At 35.5% G+C, this 25,089-nt stretch overlaps 1 protein-coding gene and 1 pseudogene across 2 annotated transcripts in view; one reads left to right on the forward strand and one right to left on the reverse strand.

Moving 5' to 3' along the window:
- Positions 1-684: 684 nt before the first annotated feature.
- LOC148621100 (uncharacterized) overlaps positions 685-25,089 on the reverse strand; it is a 35,002-nt pseudogene continuing 10,597 nt past the window's right edge. Inside the window, exons 3-15 of the transcript XR_015920810.1 lie at positions 13,166-13,347; positions 12,706-12,844; positions 11,595-11,714; positions 11,091-11,334; positions 10,567-10,747; positions 10,055-10,216; positions 9,510-9,687; positions 8,496-8,576; positions 6,633-6,858; positions 6,426-6,577; positions 4,912-5,127; positions 4,514-4,645; positions 685-4,352 (exon numbers count right to left, since the gene is read on the reverse strand). The product of XR_015920810.1 is annotated as an uncharacterized LOC148621100 (transcript). The remainder of the gene's footprint in view (positions 4,353-4,513; positions 4,646-4,911; positions 5,128-6,425; positions 6,578-6,632; positions 6,859-8,495; positions 8,577-9,509; positions 9,688-10,054; positions 10,217-10,566; positions 10,748-11,090; positions 11,335-11,594; positions 11,715-12,705; positions 12,845-13,165; positions 13,348-25,089) is intronic.
- On the forward strand, positions 1,201-2,839 carry LOC148621101 (uncharacterized). Its single transcript, XM_088575147.1, has 3 exons — positions 1,201-1,329; positions 2,290-2,457; positions 2,717-2,839. The coding sequence occupies exons 1-3, from the start codon at positions 1,226-1,228 to the stop codon at positions 2,808-2,810; spliced, it is 366 nt and encodes a 121-aa protein (XP_088431273.1). The 5' UTR covers positions 1,201-1,225; the 3' UTR covers positions 2,811-2,839.

The following is a 25,089-nucleotide window of genomic DNA, read 5'->3' on the forward strand; positions in this document are numbered from 1 at the left end:
CAACCACATTACCTTAATAAGCATATATGAATATTCATATCTTTCTTATTGTAGCTCAAAATAACAAATGATACGTAGGGGCCGCCTCCTTATCGCCGCCATATTGGTTTAAGCGTGATCCCGTTTGTCGGTCACGTGACGAATAAAAATAGACCGCATTCCGACAAAACACGTGTCATTGTTTACAACTAAGATGCCGCCGTTTTTGTAATCGTTGTTTTTAACGGACTCGTTTTTACAATAAAAATGTAATTGTATACGGCCATATTTCATCAAGTTTCATTCATAAAAAAAACCCATTTTATCTTGCATGTAATTCACTCCCCTTTCTTTGTCATGACATTGTGTCTATTATGGATATGGATTCGAAAAGGGTCAAAACATGGTACAATGATAAATTTAAAAATGATTTTAAGGTAGAACTGAAAGAAGAACAAGCTGGTGTAATTTCAAAAGTTCTTAATGGAGAAAGCTGTGTTGAAATTTTTCCAACAGGGTTTGGTAAAAGCATTTGCTTTTATTTGTTCCCTTTGTTTTTTAATGACCTTCAACGTTCAACAACAAAAATATGCATAGTTATTTCGCCACTGAAGGGTTTGATGCTCGATCAAATAGCCAAAGCTACAAGTTTTGGGTTGAAAGCGGCAGGGATCATGGCCAAGGAAGACATGGATGCAACAACAATTGAAGGTTAAGATTTTTATTAATATCTTAAGTATGCCATAATAGAAAAAAGTCTATGAGTCTAAATTTTTATGGAATGTGGCTAAAACTGGTGTTTGGAAAAGTTCATAAAATGGCGTTTTTCGAATTAGGTCAAAAATAGGTAAAAAAAAATATGTAAAATGGGGAAAATTCCAAAACATAAGGCAAACAGAACCCTGTGTCAGCCCCCTCAACTTTTTTTATTAAAGCATACACATAATTAATTTGTTTTTTTTTTTACTTTTTAATACAATATATCAATTTGTCTGTCAAAAAAAGATATTTTATGGCACCATTTTCAAAAATTTTGAAAAGTAAAGATTGGATCTTGTTATGGCATTTAATTTTGATTTTTAAAAAATTACATATATACATCATTTCCATAATTCATTACGACTGGACTGTCATTTACAGAGAAATTCATCTCTAATGAAAATAAAAGTGTGTATAATTTTTACTTTGTTGTAAAATTGCAGGAATTTAAACTGGAGAATTTGCATTAGTGTATCTGTCTCCCGAAATGCTTCTCGATAGTGAGTGGCAGAAAGTATTATTGAAGTCTGACATTTGTCAACAAAACATATGTGCCATAGTAATAGATGAGGCCCATTTACTGGAAACCTGGTAAGATATTTACCTTGTTTCCCCATATAGAAAAAAAAGAAATTTGATTTTAAAGTTAATTGCAGGCCTAAATTGATCATAACAAGTCCAACAACAGAGCAACAATATAAAGCTAAACCTTAAAAATAAGCATATACATATATAAAAACATGAAATTATTATTGAAGCTAAGAAATTCAAAACAGGAATAAACACCATGTAATCTGGAGTTAATCAACAGACCAATCACACTAAATTATTCTATTACTACATAGGACGGGATACTAACACTAAACTTTAATTGCATAAATCTTCGATAAAAAATAAAAATCTCATGCAAAAGATATTGTGATACTATAAATATATTAATCAATCAGATGGGCCCCGTGCAGGTCCGGGTGTTAAAAGAATAGGCCTGCAGCAGCGCTAAGCTTGTCGTATAAGGCGACTAAATAGTGCTCAGAAACCTAGCCGGGGGCTAGGCGCTCTGCCCACAGAGCAACTGGGATGTGTGCCCCAGGTGGTGGAATGGGGTACCCCTGGCGTGTTACATGCTGGGGTTGTCAGGCTATAATACGGAAAACCTGACCGCAAACCATAGTGGTGCACCGTGTTGGGAAAGATGCCACGTTCCTCGCACGTTAAAGAACCCTGCTGTGGTATTCGATAGGCGTAGGAACCTTTGCGCTCCGCCACAGGAGGCCAAATTGCCCGACCTTACCCATCCCCCCTTTTTCCAGTGGCAATCAAAATTTGTCGACTCTATTATCCTTGTGACCCATCCTTTCTTTTTTCATTTCATGTTCATTGTATCATCCATTTCATGTTCATTGTCTGAATATAGCTGAAATATTGCTGCTCGGACGTTAAACCCCAACAAACAAACAAACATCAATCAGATGGTATACTATAATAATTTTCTCATTATAAATCAATGAGTGTCCATTAAATATCAGGCATGAGCTTTTATGTACATTATAGGGGTGAAAAATTTAGACCCACATTCTCAAGGCTTGGTGAAATAAGAAGCCATCTGACGGAGACACCATTCTTTCTTCTAACGGCAACTATAAATCAGGCTATTTTAACATCAGTCACTAGGAAACTTCACATTGACCAATACTCTGTCATCTCTAAATCTCCAGACAGGTATAATACTCTTGTATATATAACTCATAATATATTGCAAAATTGAACATGTGTTACCTTTAAAAGAATGACAAGCTTAAATAATAGGGGCTTATTTTGTGTTACTAAAGCGAAAATAATATTAATTGACAGTTTTAACATATATTCACATTAGCCTGGCTAATTTTGGAAATGTTTTTTTCCTATTTCATGATGTATTTTTTTTAAATTCTTGATTCTTTCACTACATGTCCTGAAATAAAACATGCAATATTCTCAGGACAAATATATTCCTTCACTACAAAAGTGAATGTGCAATGGACCATGTTAAAGAAATAGCTTGGTATATAAATCAGCTGAGAGAAAAGGGATGAGGAACTCCTAAAGCAATCTTATATGTCAGGTATATTTAAATATTTAAACTGTAAACTGGTGATTTGAATTTATAGTGAAATTCAAGTACAGCAACATTCTAGGCAAAAACAATCCTATTCACCTGGTCACTATTTGCTGACATTATGTCTCTGCACTATCTGAAGGCACCAGTAATGGTCAATGCTATTTTTAGTTGCATATAGACTCCTTTTCAAATTATCTCATAATTAAGCAATTAAAATAAAAAAAAAAAACATGAGAAAATTTACACTAGTCATTCTAAATATTTTGAGAATTTGAAATACTTAGTTCATACTATTATCTTTCAGAAGCTTAAGTATGGCTGGAAAGATACACCGTGACATTATTGGAGAAATAAAGGAGAAAGGTTTTAATGACCATGATAGGTCATATGACAGTAGACATATAGGCATCTATCATGCTGAACTCTCAATCAATGACCAAAAACATTTGCTTGAGACCTTTGTCAAGCCAGATTCACTAATAAGATTTGTGATTTGCACTGTTGCTTTTGGGTTAGGTGTAAATATACCTGATATTAGAATTGTCAAGCACTGGGGAATATGTGAATCTGTTTTACAATATTGGCAAGAGGTAGGTCGAGCAGGAAGAGATGGCAAGGATTCATATGCATACGTGTATGCCACTAAATCTTCCATTATTCATGCCAATGATGAATTAAAAAAAATTGTAAAGACATAAACAGTGGTAGCATTGCTTGTTTTAGACATGCAATTTTAAAATGTCTTATTCCGGTAAAAAGTGACATTGACAGAAAACCATGTGAAAGTAAATGTGATGCATGTCAATGTGAAATGTGTACATGTTGCAGTATTTGTAAGTCTAAATGCCCATGCTGTAAATAATTAATACTGTAGGCAAATTCATGACATTGAAGCAATCATTTAACATCATAACATATATAATATCTGATACTATAATCTCTCTAATGAACAATAAATCATTTAGACAATACATTCCATTCAATGTTTGTACAAAACTGTTATGAAATTATACTTATTACATATTTAGTGTAATTCAGAGAACATAAACAAAAAACTGTTCCTGCATGTTTTAAAGTTCTGAATATTTAGTGTTATTTTACCAACTAAGAAACGCGATTTACAAGCAAAATGCATAAAGGATCGTATAAAGGTATGAAATTTAAAGCTGAATTATCTGCCCTAATTTCCACAAGCATATTTTTCCCTATCCAAGTTAATAGAATATTTCATTAGCCTCATTTGCATTTTTTTTAACGTCAACAACATTCCTAAAGTTTTCAAAACCTTTAAATTGTCGATTTCTAACCCTACAGAATAATCTCTCTCCAGCATATGTTGCAAGAAATTTAGAAATACTGTTTTTGTCGATATATTTGGAGGATTTGGCAGTTGAAACAAACTTGTTAACAATATTCAACTGAAACATTTCTTCAATACCCTTTCCCACACTGCCTGTAATCTTGCATCTTGAAATTTGGTTATCTGAATACTGCCCATGACTGTTCTTCAGGTTACCTGAAAAATTAATATACATTCCAGGTGAGGAGTATCATTGTTGGCTTAATTTGTCATGTTGACATAAGTAATTGTTACCACATTAAACCTTAAAAAGAATATTTTTTCTATAAAATGATTTTTTACAGTATTTTTTGTAATGGTACATCAGAATAACATACCTTTGAAGTCATTATTCTAGAATTCATTGACTAGATCTAGAGCTAAGTTCCTTGATGGTTCACCAGTTAGGTTTGTTGTGCTGTTCTATACAATTTCTTCTTGGATTCTTTTTGGTAACCATCCATTTACAGCTGAAAAAATACAAGAAATTTAACCATCAAGTTTAACCAAATTTCTGGTAATTTTACAGACAGCAATTTGTAATATACAATGTATTTTTGATTCAATATGCTAGTTTAACATGTACCTCCAGTTTTTTTTTCAATTTCCAAGTATCATGCTTCATGAAATGTTCATGGTATTTATTCATTCATTGAACCCCATTCAGAACTTTTGTATTTGTCAAGTGCTTATCAACTTGGTTGCCTATAGTTAACTGGGTCCATGCATATTGTACCTGATATAAGCCTATGTCCTAGGATCAAATATTTATTGTGGTCAAGATTCCAAAAATCAATCATGTTGATTTTCCAATTGGACATCATGGCTTCTCCATCATTATGTCTTTCAGCATCTTTGTCCACCATCATCTTTAACCCTGTCCATACTACAGCACAACTATGTTCAAGCACATGATTCTCGTCATCATCAGTTTCTATAGTGGCATTGTTGACTGTAACATGGATTGGATGTTTAAAAAATTATGTACAAAATCCAACTATTGAAGCTTTAGATATATATAATTATATTAGTGGTAAATCACTAGGCAGCTCATAATTTGCCCTATAGTTGTAAGGATACAAAGACATATTGCAATCTTATTAAAACAAGAACCCCAATTAAGCTTCTCCAACTACGTTTCTAAACAAAGATCTTGTGAAACCCACTTTGAGTTCACGTTCTGGTGACCCCAGGTCATGAACTTTTTTTGACAAATCAAATTTACACTTCCTGAATCTTGGAAGTGGATTTTCAAAGAGGAGGTAACTATTATTTTTTTACTACTATTTTGATTGTCTAAATCAGGACCAATGGCAACTAGTATTAACTCAAAGTGAATTTTACAAGATCATGGATCGAACATTGTTAGAGAAATACAAAGATCTTGTTTTAATAAGATTGAGACATATTGATGATCAATATTTCCTTCAATCAGAGACATATAAAACTATATATGTATTAATGGAACTTATATTATGGAAACATTATTTAATTGTAAGGGTAATCAAGGGAACCAAGGTTATAGCGGTAATCAAAAGAATGTAAGACCAGACATGGAAAACAGACATACACAACAAAGAACATAAAGTAACTAAAATCATACATACAAAGTAACAAAAGTAAATGAGCAACTCGGACTCCACTAAAAACTGGGAGCATGGACCAGGTGCACCGGTAGGGTAAGCGTCCTCTGCTTTTCTAGAAACACCCGCCGAGTTGCTCATAAAAAGTCGTCCGGGGTAGACAAACGAGGAAAGGAAAACTATGACCCGTTGTATAAATCAGTTTTCATGGTGCTGATGGATACACCATAACGATCCACGAGTTCATGATGACGACCATAAAACTTCTGTAGTGATGACTTCCAATCTTGTAGCAACATAACCCTGTTCCAGAAGCCTTTTTGTTAGAGTTCTAGCGCGATACAAAAAGTCTGCGTAGTTTCGGCAAGCTCTGGCATAACGTATGAGTTGTGATATGAACACTCCATACGCAGGAGCCGAAGGGATGTTGCCACAGATGAAAGGAAAGTTGACAATTCTGAATGAAAAGTCATCACGTTTGTGATAAAGTTTGGTCAGTAGTTTTCCTTCGATTTCTAAGTGTAGGTCAAGATATGAGGCTGACTTCACAGTGTCTGTAGTTTCTTTTATCTCAAGTTCTTTTGGGTAGATGCGATGTATCAGATAACCGAAATTAGGATTGTTTAAAGATAACACGTCATCTATATAGCGGAAACTGAGAATTTACCTTGTTCTGGCTTTCGGTAATAATATCCATCATCATCATCATTGCTATCATCAGCATCATCTTTGTCGAAACTGTCATCAAGACCACTACCATCATCATCACCATTATACAAAAAGTGCACTCTTCTTTCCCATATTGCAAAGTGCTCTCGGGGTTAGCTGTACACTGTATTGATGGCCATATAATATTTACAATTTGAGAGCTTACTGATGCCACATAGTTACATTGCTAGTAAGTAAATCTTCAGGGCAGTTATGAATTGATAGTATATCACATAACTTACAGGCCAAGAGGCATATGTAGCCGTCAGTCACAAAGTTCCAAAAGTCAACACAATCATTAATGCAATCTGAGGTTTTCTTCTTTATATTCCTGAACTCAAATTTGTCGCGAATTTGCATTAATGTCTCTTTTTGGTCAGGGGAAGGTGTTCATGGCATCCTGCAAAGCATATGAAATATGTAAAAATTATTTCATTATATATTTCTGTCTTTTCACATAGTTAAATTATACCACATAAAGTAAGAGATGAAAAATAATACATGGAAGTACGATTAATAGCAATATAAAAACCTACATTAAAATTTATTTTGTGTATATACAGATCGAGGCTTATAAAGGTTTTTTTCTATCTGGAAATGGGGACATGTTCTGTCAAAATACAATGAATTGCTATTAGTTCAACTACAATTTGTTGCTTGATGTTGTGTATAAATATTGTTAAAATCAGTTAAAGCATATTTGAGTAAGGGTACAACATAATTATGAAATGCTGACAGCTGATGGACATACTGAGAGAATACTGTGCACTAAAAATAAAGTTACCAATGATTAAACAAAGTATTTCAGATCAATATTCATAAGAACAAAATGCATATATCAGTAATTCTTCAAAATTAATTTTTTATAGAAAACTGTATAGGTCTGGAACTAGACCAAATTATATTATAGATGATTTGTTTAAACTGGCCGAGATCTCCATGATATCCAAAATAAGAATTATCTCTCATCAGCTTGAGACTGAGAGAGGAAGACACCTCAATATTCCAAAAGACAATAGAATATGTGCCGTATGCCATATTAACATTGAAGACAAAGGACATTTCTTATTTGAGTGTGATTTATACAACTGAAAATAAAACTGAAAATTACTTCTTTATATATTGTATTTTGTTTGTTTGTTTGTTTGGGTTTAACGTCCGAGCAGCAATATTTCAGCTATATTCAGACGATGAACATGAAATTGATGATAAAATGAACATGAAATGATGATGAAATGAAAAAGGGATGGGACACAAGGATAATGGGGGTCGAGAAATTTTTGATTGCCACTTGAAATAGGGAGGTAGGGTCGGGCAATTTAGCCTCCTGTGGCGGAGCCCTATGGTTCCTACTCCGGGAGAATATCACAGTAGGGTTCTTTAACGTGCAGAGGAACGTGGCATCTTTCCCAACACGGTGCACGACTATGGTTTGCGGTCAGGTTTTCCGTATTATAGCCTGACAACCCCAGCATGTAACACGCCAGGGGTACCCCATTCCACCACCTGGGGCACACAACCCAGTTGCTCTGTGGGTAGAGCGCCCTAGCCCCCGGCTAGGTTTCTGAGCACTATTTAGTCGCCTTTTACGACAAGCTTAGCGCTGCTGCAGGCCTATTCTTTTGACACCAGGACCTGCACGGGTCACTTCTTTATATAAAAACTTTGATATGTTTAATATTATAAAAAAAATTTAGTATATTGTTTAACAGTAAAAATCCAAAATTACTGAGATTGTTTTCCAATTTCATATCAGTTTGCATGGAGAAAAGAAAAAGTCTTATCAATTGCTATATAAATCGTATTTTCATAACCCTTTATAACTTCAATTCAGTAAGCTACATTTGTAACTACTATACATTATCTATAACACATATTCAATATGTTCAATTCATGTAATTTTGACATTCGCCAAAACCGCTTATTGTAACTGTGCTAAATAAAATATTTATATCTGTATTTTTAAACATAAAAGGTGCAAACATTTTCATGGTGGGGGCTCAAGTCAGATGATCATTATATGCATTACCTGTAAAATTATGTTTCTTTTTATGGAAATTATGAGGTCTTGGTACTAGTCCTAGAAGTTTGTTAAATGGATCTCTGCTTCCTGACAGAAAGTGATAATTTTATTTTTTTTCAGTAAACTTAAATTCTATTTCATTTACAGTAATATATTCATAAAAAAATAATATTCATTGTGTTGGTGTGAACACAATGATCAATGTTGCAAATTTGCGTTATTTATCCATATGTATATATGTATGCAGATCTCAGAATATGTTCATAGCGGGATTACCTGCCCCTGGGTGTGACTATTCATCACTCTTCATTGAAGACTGCCCCGTGCAGGTCCGGGTGTTAAAAGAATAGGCCTGCAGCAGCGCTAAGCTTGTCGTATAAGGCGACTAAATAGTGCTCAGAAACCTAGCCGAGGGCTAGGCGCTCTGCCCACAGAGGAACTGGGATGTGTGCCCCAGGTGATGGAATGGGTACCCCTGGCATGTTACATGCTGGGGTTGTCAGGCTATAATACGGAAAACCTGACCGCAAACCATAGTGGTGCCCCGTGTTGGGAAAAATGCCACGTTTCTCGCACGTTAAAGAACCCTGCTGTGGTATTCGATAGGAGTAGGAACCTTTGCGCTCCGCCACTGGAGGCTAAATTGCCCGACCTTACCCACCCACCCCCTTTTTCCAGTGGCAATCGAAGTTTGTCGACCCTATTGTCCTTGTGTCCCATCGTTTTTTTTTTCATTTCATTTTCATTTTATCATCCATTTCATGTTCATCGGCTGAATATAGCTGAAATATTGCTGCTCGGACGTTATACCCCAACAAACAAACAAACAAACAAACAATCATTGAAGACTTGGAAGGGCAACCTTTGATTGATTTTTCGCTCTATGCATCTCTTTGACATACTATGAATTTCCAATTCATTTTTCTTCTGAAAAGCACAGTTTTATGAATCTATAAGAAATACCGATAATAAATCATAATTCTCTACTGTTACAACAATCCTAAGACAACATTTATATACCTGGAGCCATAGCAAGTTGACCATCTACCATTCTTTCAATGCTTAATTGATCACCATGACATAGAATCTGGTAAGGTTTTCCATTTCCATCAGCAGGTACATATTTATGCAGTATTTTCATTATTTCTATCTTACCTTTGCAAGTTGATGGATTCTCTTTGATAACACCAAGGTTCACCTGATATAAGAAAACATATATGATATGATAATACAGGGGTTGCAAACTTCCATTTTTTAGTACTGAGTACTGTAGAATATATTTAAGCTTAGAGTATAAAATACTTATTTCTCTATTACATGTACATGTACAAAGTAATGAGATAAATATTTCTGAGCACCAAAGACATATAACAATTAAAGTTGTAAGTCTTAAAGGGGTGGGGTAATACTCTTATTACACTAAATACAAGTAATTTTACCTTTTTTTACATTCATAATATCACAACCTCTGAACATATTGAGACTTGTTGCCCTCAGAGAACACTACGCTCTTCAATATGATTGTGTATGTATGGGCATATCTCAAAAATTAAAGAGACACTTACAATTTCTGACTTGAGTGATGACTCCTTGCTGTACTGGTGGGGGATGTCCATAATAACATCAGCTTCTTCGAAAGCATCAAAGTTTTTTTCAAGATTCTTTGTGTCATGATAACCATTCTTCCTCTAAGAAGGTCCCAATCAGAATCTGATGGTAGATATTCCATAAAAAGTAGAATAAGTTAAAAATAAAAAGTTTGAAACCAGCTAAACAACCTGTCAAAAATTATCTCCAAACTGATTGGTAAATCAAGTCACTTTACAAGCCCAGTTACATACAATAAAGACATCTAAGCTTTAAAATGTAAAATGTTGTTGTCAATAAGTTTTCAGCATATTACTCCTGCCCGATTGTACTTCCATAATGCCTCAACGCACATAAATGTTGTAAAATGTTCTTTTGAAACTTCAAGCATATTTGAAGCACCAATATTATCTTATAATATAATATCAATGACCAATAATCAATTGCTACCAGTGGCAATTAAATGAAATTCAAAGATAATAATATTACTTCTAAAGGAATGTCTGTGGCTTGGCAGGTCTCTGTATTATAGTCAAGATGACGAAAAGAAATTCTGTTTCTAGTAGCAAATGCTAAGGCCCTCTACATCATTTTGTTCTGTTTATCACCTGATCGATGCCTTGCTGCACTCAACTTCTGTACATTGTCCCAGCACAGTGAATAGCCTGGGTCTACAAAAAAAATATTCAAATTTTGCTTATTTCAATATACCTTTGATAATTTTACTACTAGAATATTAAAATTTGAAATTTAAGATCCTAAACTCCTCAAATGATCCTCAAGTTAATATCCCTGAATGTAGTGTTTTATAATCATGATTGATTCAGATGCATGTATTAAATACTAGTAGTTCTTTTCTCTAACGATAGATTATGTTTATAGCTGCTTAAGTATAATATTATATTTAAAATTTTGAGGGTTATCTCCCTTGTACTATAAAGTCTAAAATATTTCAATTTACCTTCATCTGTACATTTTATGTTGTCATACAGGATTATTTGACTATGTGATTACCTGATTGGTCAATGACATTGTCAATTGCAGGGACATCACCCAGCACTGCTGATGACTCTAGAAGGGGTACTATCCCCTCTAGGTCATCCTCCTCAACATCCATATCAGACTTTGATGCAACAGAACTCTGAATAGCATCGTCAGACTGGGTCCCAGTAATAGATGTTGACTCAACAGTGGAGTGGTTGTCATGATCAGGAGGCTCGGCCACTTCTTCCTCAACATTAAAATTTCCAAGGTCATGCTAAAATTAAATTTATTATTAAATATTGATTCACTCAAATCTTTTCAATTACAGAAAGCTTCTGCTGGTTAGCGAAAACTCTTCATGATTGAAAAACATAAATTATTTGTGGGTAGAATTTATGTTAATTGTTTATAACAAAGTATGATCTAAATACATGTAATGCCTTGTTCATTGAGATGTATATATGTTTTAGTGAAAAGCATAAACACCTAAAAGGCATAATGGCTTGAAACAAGCTTTTTTATTTCAATTCATACCTGTATATTGTCCTTCCATGACTTAATTTGTTGGTCAAAGGCCAAACAAACTCTGTCAACCACGGCCCTAGTTCCTGTCACACTCCTACAAAAACCAAGCTTGTTCATCCATTTGAAAAGCTGCAATAAAAAAAAAATGATAATATTGAGACGTGTATTCATTTTTTTCAATTTTTGATATTTCTAATCATGCAGTTAATAGCTGAAAGGCTTAGTAAATATTAAAAAAATATTAAGGGACCACCTCATTCCAAAATAACAGGAGGTGTAACTTGGGTAGTTGGGGTTAATATGTATATGCAGTCTGTGCCTATGCCTGTGCGATGGACTTTTTGCTTGTTGAAATAGTTTTTGTATATTTGTTTTTCGTTTACTAATTTCTATGACTTAACTTTCTATGACTTTTCTACCTATTGTTCAATTCATTTTTATGTTATTTCATTTTAGTAATTATTCAAAATCAACATTTCACCTACTGGTGAAAGTTCTGGTTGTCCCCCTTTGTTTATAAATTTAGAATCATAAACCTTCAGAAGCATTGTGTGCTACAATTTCTATCCAAGATTAGCCATCATCCATTGCAATAGCACCATGTAAGTTAGATATATATCTTTATACTACTGGTAAGTATGCTAAGTTTTGTTTATGCATTTGTATTTTTTGTTCCAAAAGTGATTTTGATGAGTTTTCAAACATTTCAATCCCATATAGAAAAATTTTCAATGCATGATGTACATTATTGTACTAATTTAAAATATATTTGTTTAAGCTTAAATTGATCATTTTATAATTGATTTCTGTATTTTCAAGGTTAAAATGTTCTCGAATCTATTTCTATATTTAATATCCTACATATTGTCACAATAATCAAACACACCTTTTTATATGAAATATGGTTTATTTGTTTTCATTATGATATTTTGAGCTCTTTTCATGATTTGTTTGCCTTTCTTTTTGTTATGTGTACTTGTATTTCTTTTTCTCTGTGTTGTATACTAAAAATAAAATTACGTACTACTCCAATGAAACTATCTGAAAGTACCTCCGGAATACAGCCCAGAAGGGCCATAAGCAATCCTGGACCGATGTTCCACTTTTTTCGACAGCTTACCTTTTGATTACAGCCAGATCTGTACATCTCAACAGATAATGCCTCTTACAGGAAGAAAAACCTTGTTGGCATTCTAAGATGGAGAATGGATGACAGGATGAAGCCATTGGCTGGTACTAATGGACCTGCTTTCTTGTCACTAAATTTGAGGAGAAATGTTTTATATGATACTTTAATTGTTTTGGGGAGAGGTTGCTTTATTTAACCTATGGCAGGGGCGTCTGTGTCTCATGGTCACATTCCCTTTCTTTGCACAATTTTGAACTTTTGGAGCTAATAACTTGGAAACAACAAGAATAATTTCTTACCATGAAGGGAAACTATTACCAATCACAATATTTGTTTAAGCATGATGACTTGTACAAAGTTTATCTTTTTCAGCATTTACCACTGTCATCCAGTTTTTGTAATATATTGTACTACTGGAAATAAAAATACATAAACAACTAATTTCACTTACAATGATAATTTGGAATCAGATTTGGGTGTTGCTAAGGCAGATTTAACTGTTGTGGCCAGTAATAGTATTTTGGTCTCCAATACACTAATATTATTTTTCCAACTGAAATCCTCAATCGATTGCAGGGAAAGCTTGGAAGACAACGGTACCTCATTACTGGATGATTTCACAGTTTTCATTTTCTGTTGTATCATGGATTTGAAAAGTTTCATTAGAGCCTGTTTTGCCGGCTTGCTCCAATTAATCAATAGGCAAAAAGCAGTGTAATACTTTGAATCTTTAAGGTAAGCAGCTGCTTTATCAATAAAGTTCTTAGATGAAAAAAAAGAAGAATTCTGCTCACGGATCGGAGATGAAAAAAGACTTGTATTTCTTGAAATCGGTTTCTTTCGGAGAGGAGAAGGAAAAGGGGGAAAAGGTTGGCTCGTGTTCCTGGATGGAGTAGATGTTGTAGCACTGGCTGCTGAGTGGCTTCTTTTACCAAGATAAGAAGTCTTAGACTGTTGTGAAACATATTCAGGTTTTTCAGATTCAAATTGTTTGACCCTCACACAGACAGATGCACATTTATCACCATAAATAATTTTTTTTCTGGTGTGATTGTAGCATTCAAACTTTCATTTAATATTTTTAGGAAAGATAAGACTGGGATTTGTGTTGTTGTGTCAATTGATTTTCTTTTGAACCCTTTTTTCTTCCTTTCAAATTCTTTACCACAATTTAAGCATGTGTCCTCCATCTTCCTTCATTCTTGTTTATGTATTTACACAAAAAGGGAGGGTGTGGGTAATATTTATTGTATTTTTTTAATTCATGAATGAACAATACTTCATTAAAGTATTAAACTTCGAAATGCTAACTTAGTAGCCCGATTTCATATTAAAATTTGTTTGTTTGTTGGGGTTTAACGTCCGAGCAGCAATATTTCAGCTATATTCAGACAATGAACATGAAGTGGATGACAAAATGAACATGAAATGTAAAAAAAGGATGGGTCACAAGGATAATAGGGTCGACAAATTTTGATTGCCACTAGAAATAGGGGGGATGGGTAAGGTAGGGCAATTTAGCCTTCTGTGGCGGAGCGCAAAGGTTCCTACTCCTATCGAATACCACAGCAGGGTTCTTTAACGTGCGAGGAACGTGGCATCTTTCCCAACACGGTGCACCACTATGGTTTGCGGTCAGGTTATCCGTATTATAGCCTGACAACCCCAGCATGTAACACCCAGGGGTACCCCATTCCACCACCTGGGGCACACATCCCAGTTGCTCTGTGGGCAGAGCGCCCTAGCCCCCGGCTATGTTTCTGAGCACTATTTAGTCGCCTTTTACGACAAGCTTAGCGCTGCTGCAGGCCTATTCTTTAGGCTAAAAACCACTAATTCCACTTCCCATAGGCTTCTATGCTAATTTCACAATATTCAATGGCTTCTCTGGACTTTACCTTAACTTTAACCTGCAGATGACTATATATCAGCATGATTCTACATATGTCAGCTCACAATCCTCAGAATGGCATGTGGGGTTAGCAGACTTGCAGTGCAGTACTGGTCACCGGAAGTGAAGGGTCTATAAATAGCATGGGAAATCCCAGTGTTTTCACAAGATAGGGGTATATTTAAAAATCATTATGGAGATTAGGCTTCACATCACAAGAAGCAAAATGCACCTATAAAATGTACAGAAATGTTTTTCCTTTCAGAAACTCTTTAAATTTTTAAAATAAGATGAGAACTTTTTTCACAGCACTAAGAGGAACAGGGGTAATTTCTGCGTAGGACTATTTTTGCGTACGTTCCAAATGCTCATTGGTTGAATTGGTGGTCTGTAACCTTTAAACACTCGGACCTGCACGGGGCTATTAAAAACCGGCGGCATCTTAGTTGTAAACAATAACACGTGTTTTGTCGGAATGGGGTCTATTTTTATTCGTCACGTGTCCGAAAACGGGATCTCGCTTAAACCAAGATGGCGGCGAGAAGGAGGCGGGTTCTAAGTATTATCTGTTATTTTGAGCTACAATAAGAAAGATGTGAATATTCATATATGCTTAATAAGGTAAGATGGTAGAAGAATGTTTAACGAAACGAAATAACTATTTTTTAACCCCATGCCAAGCCGATAGCTACGAAACGAAGAGAAAATAGGTGCGTCAAAATCAATGTCGCTGAAATCGCAATTTTTTTAACTACCAAAATCGTAGCTCTAACGTTAAGAAAATACCAAAAAATAGTTAGAGCTACGTTTCGCAGCTAGATGTGAAAATGAGAACGCAGACGTCGCAGAGAGCCCATTTGAGGATGCTCCATATTTTCCATTCGTTCCAGACAAAATAGACGGTAAAACATTTTCCGACCTTATCAACGGTAAAGTCGATGTTCAAGCCACCGATTTATTTTCAACAAATAAAAATTAAATTAATGATCCGTACGATGCCGACATGGACGGATCTGACATGGAAACAAATCAAGGAAAGAATAAAAAGAAAACCCTACATGTACAACAAAATTTAAATCGAGAAAGTTTTGGAAATAAATCTGTGAACAACTCCGTTTTTCAAAATGTAACCATTTCTGTTGATAAAATAATGTACTTCAACATCAAGACAGGACACTGGCAAAAATTACCAATTATTTGGAAAATGACACACTTTCTGAATTACAAAAGGAAGCCAGGTGAATTCTTTTACGAGCTCCAGATTACGCCTTTCAATACGGAGTACTATTTCATTCTCGTGTTGCTAGAAATAAGCGCAATAAGTTGATAATCACTATCAACAACATGTAGTTATTCCAGAGTCTCTTATTGACACTGTGTTAAAAGTTGTGCATGACTCCCCATTAGAATGACATTGTGGCATAAACAAATACTTTGGACCGTGCTAAGGAACATTTCTTCTTTCCGAGAATGGGTAAAATCATTACAAGTTATGTACAGTCTTGTCACCGCTGTCAAGTACGGAAAATTTCTAATAAGAAAACTTAACAAGCCATTGTTGCCTTTCCAACGCCAACGGAACCGTTTCATGTATGGCAAGTTGATCTATGTGGTCCATACCCTGTTTCAGTTAACAGTAATTCTTATGTTTCAACCGCCATTGATATGTTCAGCAAGTTTTTATTTGCTAAACCTATTAGGAATAGGTGCACTGACTGTCTGTGAAGCCCAGTGTCGCTTATTTACAACGGAACATGTCAAACACTCCGACCGAGGCGCGGAGTTCAATAACAAATGTACAAACAAACTAGTAAATTTACTTAAGTAACTCAAGAATTCACACCCACTTTTGCCCCGTGCAGGTCCGGGTGTCAAAAGAATAGGCCTGCAGCAGCGCTAAGCTTGCCGTAAAGGGCGACTAAATAGTGCTCATTAACCTAGCCGGGGGCTAGGCGCTCTGCCCACAGAGCAACTGGGATGTGTGCCCCAGGTGGTGGAATGGGGTACCCCTGGCATGTTACATGCTGGGGTTGTCAGGCTATAATACGGAAAACCTGACCGCAAACCATAGTGGTGCACCGTGTTGGGAAAGATGCCACGTTCCTCGCACGTTAAAGAATCCTGCTGTGGTATTTGATAGGAGTAGGAACCTTTGCGCTCCGCCACAGGAGGCTAAATTGCCCGACCTTACCCATCCCCCCTTTTTCTAGTGGCAATCAAAATTTGTCGACCTTGTTGTCCTTGTGACCCATCCCGTTTTTTATCATTTCATGTTCATTTCATCATCCATTTCATGTTCATTGTCTGAATATAGCTGAAATATTGCTGCTCGGACGTTACACCCGGACCTGCACGGGGCTCGCCAGTTAGAACATTCTCACAAAGTAACGTTTTGCGGTGTATGCGTTAATTCAATTATTGAAACATTAGGTGATGTTACAGCGATGAGATATTCACTATAAACATTGTCTATCTTCAATTAAATTTAAAAATCACGAATAGTATGTATATTATATATATCATACATAGTAGCTTGCACGTCTGCTACCTATTACATGTATTTATATATTGCATTTTCATACATGTCGTGAGAGATTGTTAATAGAGGAATACAAAAATGTAACTTACATGTCACTGAATGATCACAGTAAAGTAATTAAGAGTGGTGTAGGAGATCGATTAATTTTCTTAGAAGTAAAATCCTTTATAGTGTGGTAGTGTGTGTGTAAAACTGCATATTGGGAGTTTAGGGCCTCCACTGAGAATTAGTAGTAGAACTTCTCGTTGTTTAAATCAGAACTTTCTCTATAACGCTATTATAGCTCATGTTTTGCTAAATTCAATATCATCGTACTGTAAATGACACTTGCTCAAGTTATTTGCATACATGTTTGTTATTGGTAGAGAGGTGATAGCTAGTATGGTTCTGACGAGAGAGTATAATAATTTCTTTGATCTTGTATTGTTTTTACGTGTTGTGAAGCAAGCAACCATCGACGAAATTAGAAATTTCTTTTCTTTCATGTTCATCGTCTGAATATAGCTGAAATATTGCTGCTCGGACTTTAAACCCAACAATCAATCAATCAACCAATCTTCAGTGTGTGATGGACAGATTGAAAAACTAAACTAGAATTTTTATATTTAAAATGATAAAATCAAACTCTACTGAATTTGGGTCTAGAAGCACTGAATCTATCATGGTTTCAAATGATCATATCAATATTGTTAATTTCAAATTTAAAGCCTTTCTGAATTGTTAATACAGAAGATTAACAACATAAACAAGTTACATTTGTACCAATAACTATCCATAACTATATTTTAACAACAAAAAAAAACAACAACAACATTTGTACTGTATTTTATGTGAGAAAGTACCTACCTCTATCTAGTTTGTCTTACTGCGTGCACAGATAAACTTATGGAACATCAGTGTGCCATTCTAGAAAGAAAAGTAAAAGTCATGAATACAGACTGCAAAGAAATATCATCTAGAGAAAATCACATAAAAAATGTATTATTCCAGCATTCAAAAATGGTCATTGCTTATACTGTTTCAGTCACATTTTTCACTTGATATGTATTCCATCACTTGTAGAAGAATTAACATTGCAATAAAAATCATTGCTTAAAATATGCAAACTATAAGTATAAGTATAAAGTTTGACTCTTCCACATTTGCCCAAAATATTGAAAAAAAATCCAACAAAAAAAGGGGGTCTTATCCCAGACAATACCCTTTAAAAAGCCATCATGTTTACACGGTTTTAGTAGACATTATCTGGAAGTGAGACCTGCTCTTGTTGTCCAGTACATCCAGCCCCACTTGTACTAGTAAAATGGTAATGACTGAGTGATCCCTCAACTCGCGTTTATTTTTTTAGTAAACGACAATATCGAATACTCGGGAATGAACGATATTAACCTGTTTCTATTTTGGAAAGAACGAGTTTAAAGTGTTAATTACATCCAAGATTTTGAAAGCAGTGAAAGTTCTTATAACTCACTAAGGGGGTTTTCAACGTCCTTGACTACCCTGTCGGGTCTCGCATAGACTCTTATTCTTGCGTGCTTATTCTTATGCGAAGAGTTTCCCAGTGAGTTTGGAAATACAGGGGAAAGAAACGAATTATGGTACAATGTAACAAGATAAGACTTGACCACGGACAAAAAGATAACAACTCATGGAAACGTTCTATCTTGCACCACATTTCACACTCCTAGTACTTTAATCATAAGTACATTTTTCAGCAGGCTTTCTAAAAATCAGACAGCAGGTAAAAAAATAAGTTCAATTATATTTCTTGTTTAGAAACAGTTACTGATCACATAACATAAAACATAACAGTCTTAGTTTTTTATTTGTTTGTTGCGCTAAATAGAGAAAAAAGTATGTACAAAAATGTAGATTGTACATGAAATTGTTGTTTGATAGGATTTTCTTCAACGTGAATTACTTTTTCTCCAGCCCCGTGCAGGTCCGGGTGTTAAAAGAATAGGCCTGCAGCAGCGCTAAGCTTGTCGTATAAGGCGACTAAATAGTGCTCATAAACCTAGCCGGGGGCTAGGCGCTCTGCCCACAGAGCAACTGGGATGTGTGCCCCAAGTGGTGGAATAGGGTACCCCTGGCGTGTTACATGCTGGGATTGTCAGGCTATAATACGGAAAACCTGACCGCAAACCATAGTGGTGCACCGTGTTGGGAAAGATGCCACGTTCCTCGCACGTAAAAGAACCCTGCTGTGGTATTCGATAGGAGTAGGAACCTTTGCGCTCCGCCACAGGAGGATAAATTGCCCGACGTTACCCATCCTCCCTTTTTCCAGTGGCAATCAAAATGTGTCGACCCTATTATCCTTGTGACCCATTTTTTTTTTTTTTTTTCATTTCATGTTCATTTTATCATCCACTTCATGTTCATTGTCTGAATATAGCTGAAATATTGCTGCTCGGACGTTAAACCCCAACAAACAAACAAACAAACTTTTTCTCCAACATGGATCACTTCTCCATTAGCAGTGTCTGAATTTAATGTTGACTGGTACTTAACATTTGATCTAAACGGAACCTTTCAGGGCTCTCCTAAGTGTTATTTGTACAAATTTGTTGTTGAAATTGTACCAAGTCTGCAAAAATATTTAACAAAACGGACTTATTACAAAAAATGTCTTACTAGATGTAAACTAAGAAAATCGTCACATTCCTTGTTGAAACTGGGCGTTACAATGGTATAGAGATGTCAAATAGACAGTGTGCTCTGTGCACAATGAAAAGTGTCGAGGATGAATTTTATTTTGTATGTTTACAGTATGTTTAGCCTTATTATTTAAGAAGCCCCTCCTCTTTCAAAATATAGTACATGTGTACATGCATATATCCTAAAATCACTGGAAATTTCAAGGTGATGCATAATTTATGTAGGTTCCTTTCCCATGCATTTATAGTTTTAACTAAATTACTTTATTTATGATTGTGTATTTGCAATTCTAACGTGTATATCTTCTGTTCAGTTGTTAGAATACTGGGATGTGTACTGTTGTTTGTTGTTACATTGTACTGGTGAGCATGATTGCCTTACTTATCATATACAGAAATTGATTTGAATTAATCTGTACAATGAATTTAAAAAAATCAAAATCTGCAGTTAAAATGTATACGTAAAACTCAAATTTCCTTTATTTCGAGAAAATGACTACAGGTATGAACAGCTCGGTATTCCGTTTTACTGTTAATTAAGTACAATATACAGGAAGTGGTCGGTTTAGCTGGGGGCACGTATAACCTAGGTAATAAATACATCCCGTAACATGGCTTCGTACGTGTTTCGTGTGGCAGGTTCATGGAGATTTACAAAATAGGAGCTGACATTGGGCCATAAATATACCCAAGAAAATTATGAAAATGATACATTCTATTCACTTTTGTCGAAAATATGTTAAGCAACTATTTGTTTGATTATTTCTTATGCACAAATGTCACATTAAAAATCAATTTATAAGGGGGCCAAATCCTCAATTTCCAAAGGAAATGCCTGTACCGAGTGACGATGACCAATGCGATGGTTGCAAACTTTCCAGTTTTACTTTGATAATACCATTTAATAGTTATGCGGACTTTTCATTTTGACTCATATACATAGTTTATCACTTCGATAACTTTGTACAGTACTATTCATTTGTTAAGGACAAATATTCATGTTTGTCTCTCACCCTTTATTTTACGGTAATATTCTACACATAGTACGGAAAGCTCGATACTCGCCCAATAAGTTAACTAAGCCGTTGAATAGGCTTATTCCTATGGGATATAATGTTATGATATTCTTGTCAAATCTTTAAGAATAAAGATTGATTCGCTCATGGAGTCTTCAAATAGAAATTGGACCACTATAATTTTGGGCATGTCATGGGTTGTGTCCATATTGTATGACGAAGAATTGGAATTGATTTTACATATGATAGGGACATAACTTTTTGTAGGTTTAAACTTGTGGTATGAGGATTAATTCCTTGTCGTTAATTGAAGACCAAAAAGGTGGCCTTGGGCTGACATTTTCATCCTATTGGGGTTGTTGTCTCTTTGACATATACCCCATACATATTCTCGTTATATTTTTATCTGTAATTCACAGCTAAGGCGAAATGGCAACACATGCACCTGAATATACACCCAACAAGTCCAGTGTAAGGCTAATTACATGATCTGTAATTTATGGCCTAATTAAAAACAAGTCTATGGTACATGTAAATTTACATACATGCAGTACATGATGTACAGTAGGGAAATAAATAGTCAGTATGGTGCCTTTGACTTGAAAAATGTACTAGTCACATATTTTTTTAAATACAGTCAACAAACGACCGATGAACCTACATTCAAAGTTTTACGGTTGTCAACAATACACTGTACTTTTAGAAGAAAGTGCATGTATTCATATATGTCAATAAATATTGCAGGAGACCAATGATATGATTTAAATAATTGTTACTTACTGGGGTACAAACTTTAACAATAAATCGGGCAATCTTCCTTTGCTCCTAAAAGGAACTCTATTGTGCCAGTTTATTTTTCAAATCTCGTAGTTGAATTGCGCCAAAATAAATGTAAATTTGCAATTCATTCGATATCATTATAATGATAAGTATCGAAATAATTTAATTCAACATATCTCGAAATATAAAAATGTTTAAACATGTGAACATGGTGAACATGGACCCTTCTTCTTTTATCCAGACTTGGGACCAGCGAGTTATCCTGGCGGAGTTAATGTTCATTTAAACGATATTTAAGTACTAAATCTAAAACAAGGTAAAGTGTAGATTACATCTTTTAGGCATTTTTTGGATATATATTCTTAACTTCTAGAACCAAATTTTATTCTATACCTCTCACTCTACTACACTCCCTTTACAAAACAAGTCTTGACACTCCTGTTTCTGACCCCACCTCATCATTATACAGACTTGTTGCCATCATTTTGGATATTGGTTTCCACAGACTCTTTAAACCAAAATTGTGTGAAAAGTCAAGATGAAGAAAAACGATTTCTTCCACTACCGTTTGTCAACAAAGGTATAGATGCAATTAATTTGGCTAACATCCTCCATCACAAAAACGTTACCAACAAAATTCCCCAATATTTCAAAGATAAATCCATACCAATTATTTCATATTCCTATACTTCACCCATTGCATCCAAAATTTTCAATTATAAAAGGCTATTGCAGAACCTCGAAATTGAGGACTTCAAGGCTAAACCACCTGACTGTTCTTGCAAAACCTCTCCATTCAAATATGATTCATCTGGTCACGTCGTTACGGGAGATTTAACCATTATCGAAAACGAATCTCTGCGTAATATCCTTTCTAAAGGTCCTAAGTACCGTGAACCACGCTCCATAAATTGGAATTATAACTTTAAAGTTCTTATGGATGCCGTCGAGGACTATGCAAGAAAATGGATAAAACGAGAACAAGAAGACATTGATTCTCTGTCAGAGTGGTTAAAGGCCGTGAGGTCTTTAATTTTGAAACGAATGAAAGTTTTAAGTAGGTCAATGAGTGCCAAGGCTACATTAGTTTTCAAAAACCCCGATGTAGCAAAACATTGTCTACTATACATGACAAATATGTTGTCGTACCAGCAGACAAAGCCCAAAACAACATTGTTTTTGTCTGCAAAACGTTCTACATCCAATGTTTATTATCAGAGGTAGACGTAGAAAATAATAGCAGTGATACGACCTATACTGCTACCACTCTCTCCAAAGAAGAGATTGTGGAAAACCATAAATCTGTGCTATCCTCTTTTGGTCTCTCTACCAAGGACGATGATTGTGATTTACCGTCTATGTACTCCACAAGAATCCATACAAACAATGTTTCATTGCTGGATCTGCAAAATGTACCACCAAACCTCTTTCAAAATTTTTATCTTCTATACTCACAACTGTCAAATAGGGTCTGCAGTCTTACCACAACACTTGTTACTCCCGTAGTGGTATTAATTCAATGTGGATCCTGAAAAATTCGAAAGATCTTTTGGAGACAATCAGTTCAAGACTATTATCTGAATATAATAGCATTAAAACCTATGATTGTTCAACACTGTATACTTCTATTTCCCAAACTCAGTTAAAACCCCGACTTAAAACCATTATACATCGTTGTTTTTTCCAAAAAAGATGGTACACCTAGATACAAATATATAGTTCTTGGTAGATATTCCTCATACTTTGTAAGAAATAATTCCAAATCATCTTCCAAATATACGCCCCGTGCAAGTCCGGGTGTCAAAAGAAAAGGCCTGCAGCAGCGCTAAGCTTGTCGTAAAAGGCGACTAAATAGTGCTCAGGAACCTAGCCGGGGGGCTAGGCGAACTGCCCACAGAGCAACTGGGATGCGTGCGCCAGGTGGTGGAATGGGGTACCTCTGGCGTGTTACATGCTGGGGTTGTCAGGCTATAATACAGAAAACCTGACCGCAAACCATAGTGGTGCACCGTGTTGGGAAAGATGTCGCGTTCCTCGCACGTTAAAGAACCTTGCTGTGGTATTCGATAGGAGTAGGAACCTTTGCGCTCCGCCACAGGAGGCTAAATTGCCCGACCTTGCCCATCTCCCCTTTTTCTAGTGGCTATCAAAGTTTGTCGACCGTATTATCCTTGTGTCCCATCCTTTATTTTCATTTCATGTTCATTTTATCATCCATTTCATGTTCATTGTCTGAATATAGCTGAAATATTGCTGCTCGGACGTTAAATCCCAACAAACAAACAAACAAATGTTCCAAATATACAGAGGAAAATGTTTACAAAATGCTGGAATTTTTAATGGACAATATATTTGTCCAGTGTGGTAGACGTGTTTTTCAACAAACGATCTGCATTCCAATGGGAACAAATTGTGCTCATTTACTTGCTGACCTATTCCTTCACTCTTATGAGGCTGACTTTGTAGCTGATCAGAAGGGAAAGAATATCGTTTGGCTAGATCCTTCAATCTCAGTTTCTGCTATATAGATGACGTATTATCTTTAAACAATCCTAATTTCGGGGATTTGATACATCGCATCTACCCAAAAGAACTTGAGATAAAGGATACTACAGACACTGTGAAGTCAGCCTCATATCTTCACCTACACTTAGAAATCGATAGTAAAGGAAAACTATTGACCAAAGTTTACGACAAACGTGATGACTTTTCATTCGGAATTGTCAACTTTCCTTTCATCTGTGGCAACATCCCTTCAGCACCTGCGTATGGAGTGTTCATATCACAACTCATACGTTATGCCATAGCTTGCCGAAACTACGCAGACTTTTTGTATCGCGCTAGAACAAATAGGTTTCTTGAACAGGGTTATGTTGCTACAAGATTGAAGTCATTACTACAGAAGTTTTATGGTCGTCATCATGAACTCGTGGATCGTTATGGTGTATCCATCTGCACCATGAAAACAGATTTATTCAACGGGTCATAGTTTTCCTTTCGTCGTTTGTCTACCCCGGACTTGACTTTTAATGAGCAACTCGGCGGGTGTTTCTAGAAAAGCAGAGGACGCTTACCCTACCGGTTCACCTGGTCCATGCTCCCGGTTTTTGGGGGAGTCCGAGTTGCTCATTTGCTTCTGTTACTGTGTATGTATGATTTTAGTTACTTTATGTTCCTTGTTGTGTATTCTGTTTTCCATGTCTGGTCTTTGTCTCTGGATTACATTCTTTTGATTACCGCTATAACCTTGGTTCCCTTGATTACTCTTTCTATCTTATTTTTATATTTTTATGAAATATTTGATATCACTACCTTTTACATGTAAACTGGCACAATTAGTGCCAGTCTTTTTAAGCGCAATTTAACCACGGAGGGAATACGTTGGGACAATTAAACTAGTTTTTATCGATTTGGCGCAAAAGTTGAATCGTAAAACGCGCAATGTACACTTTCATTGAACTTCAACGTGTAGACACTTGGTAACCAATA

Source organism: Perna viridis, chromosome 3, assembly GCF_037379345.1.
Source record: "Perna viridis isolate PV_CMFRI_1.1 ecotype Kerala chromosome 3, ASM3737934v1, whole genome shotgun sequence".
In the NCBI taxonomy this organism is placed as follows: Eukaryota; Metazoa; Mollusca; class Bivalvia; order Mytilida; family Mytilidae; genus Perna; species Perna viridis.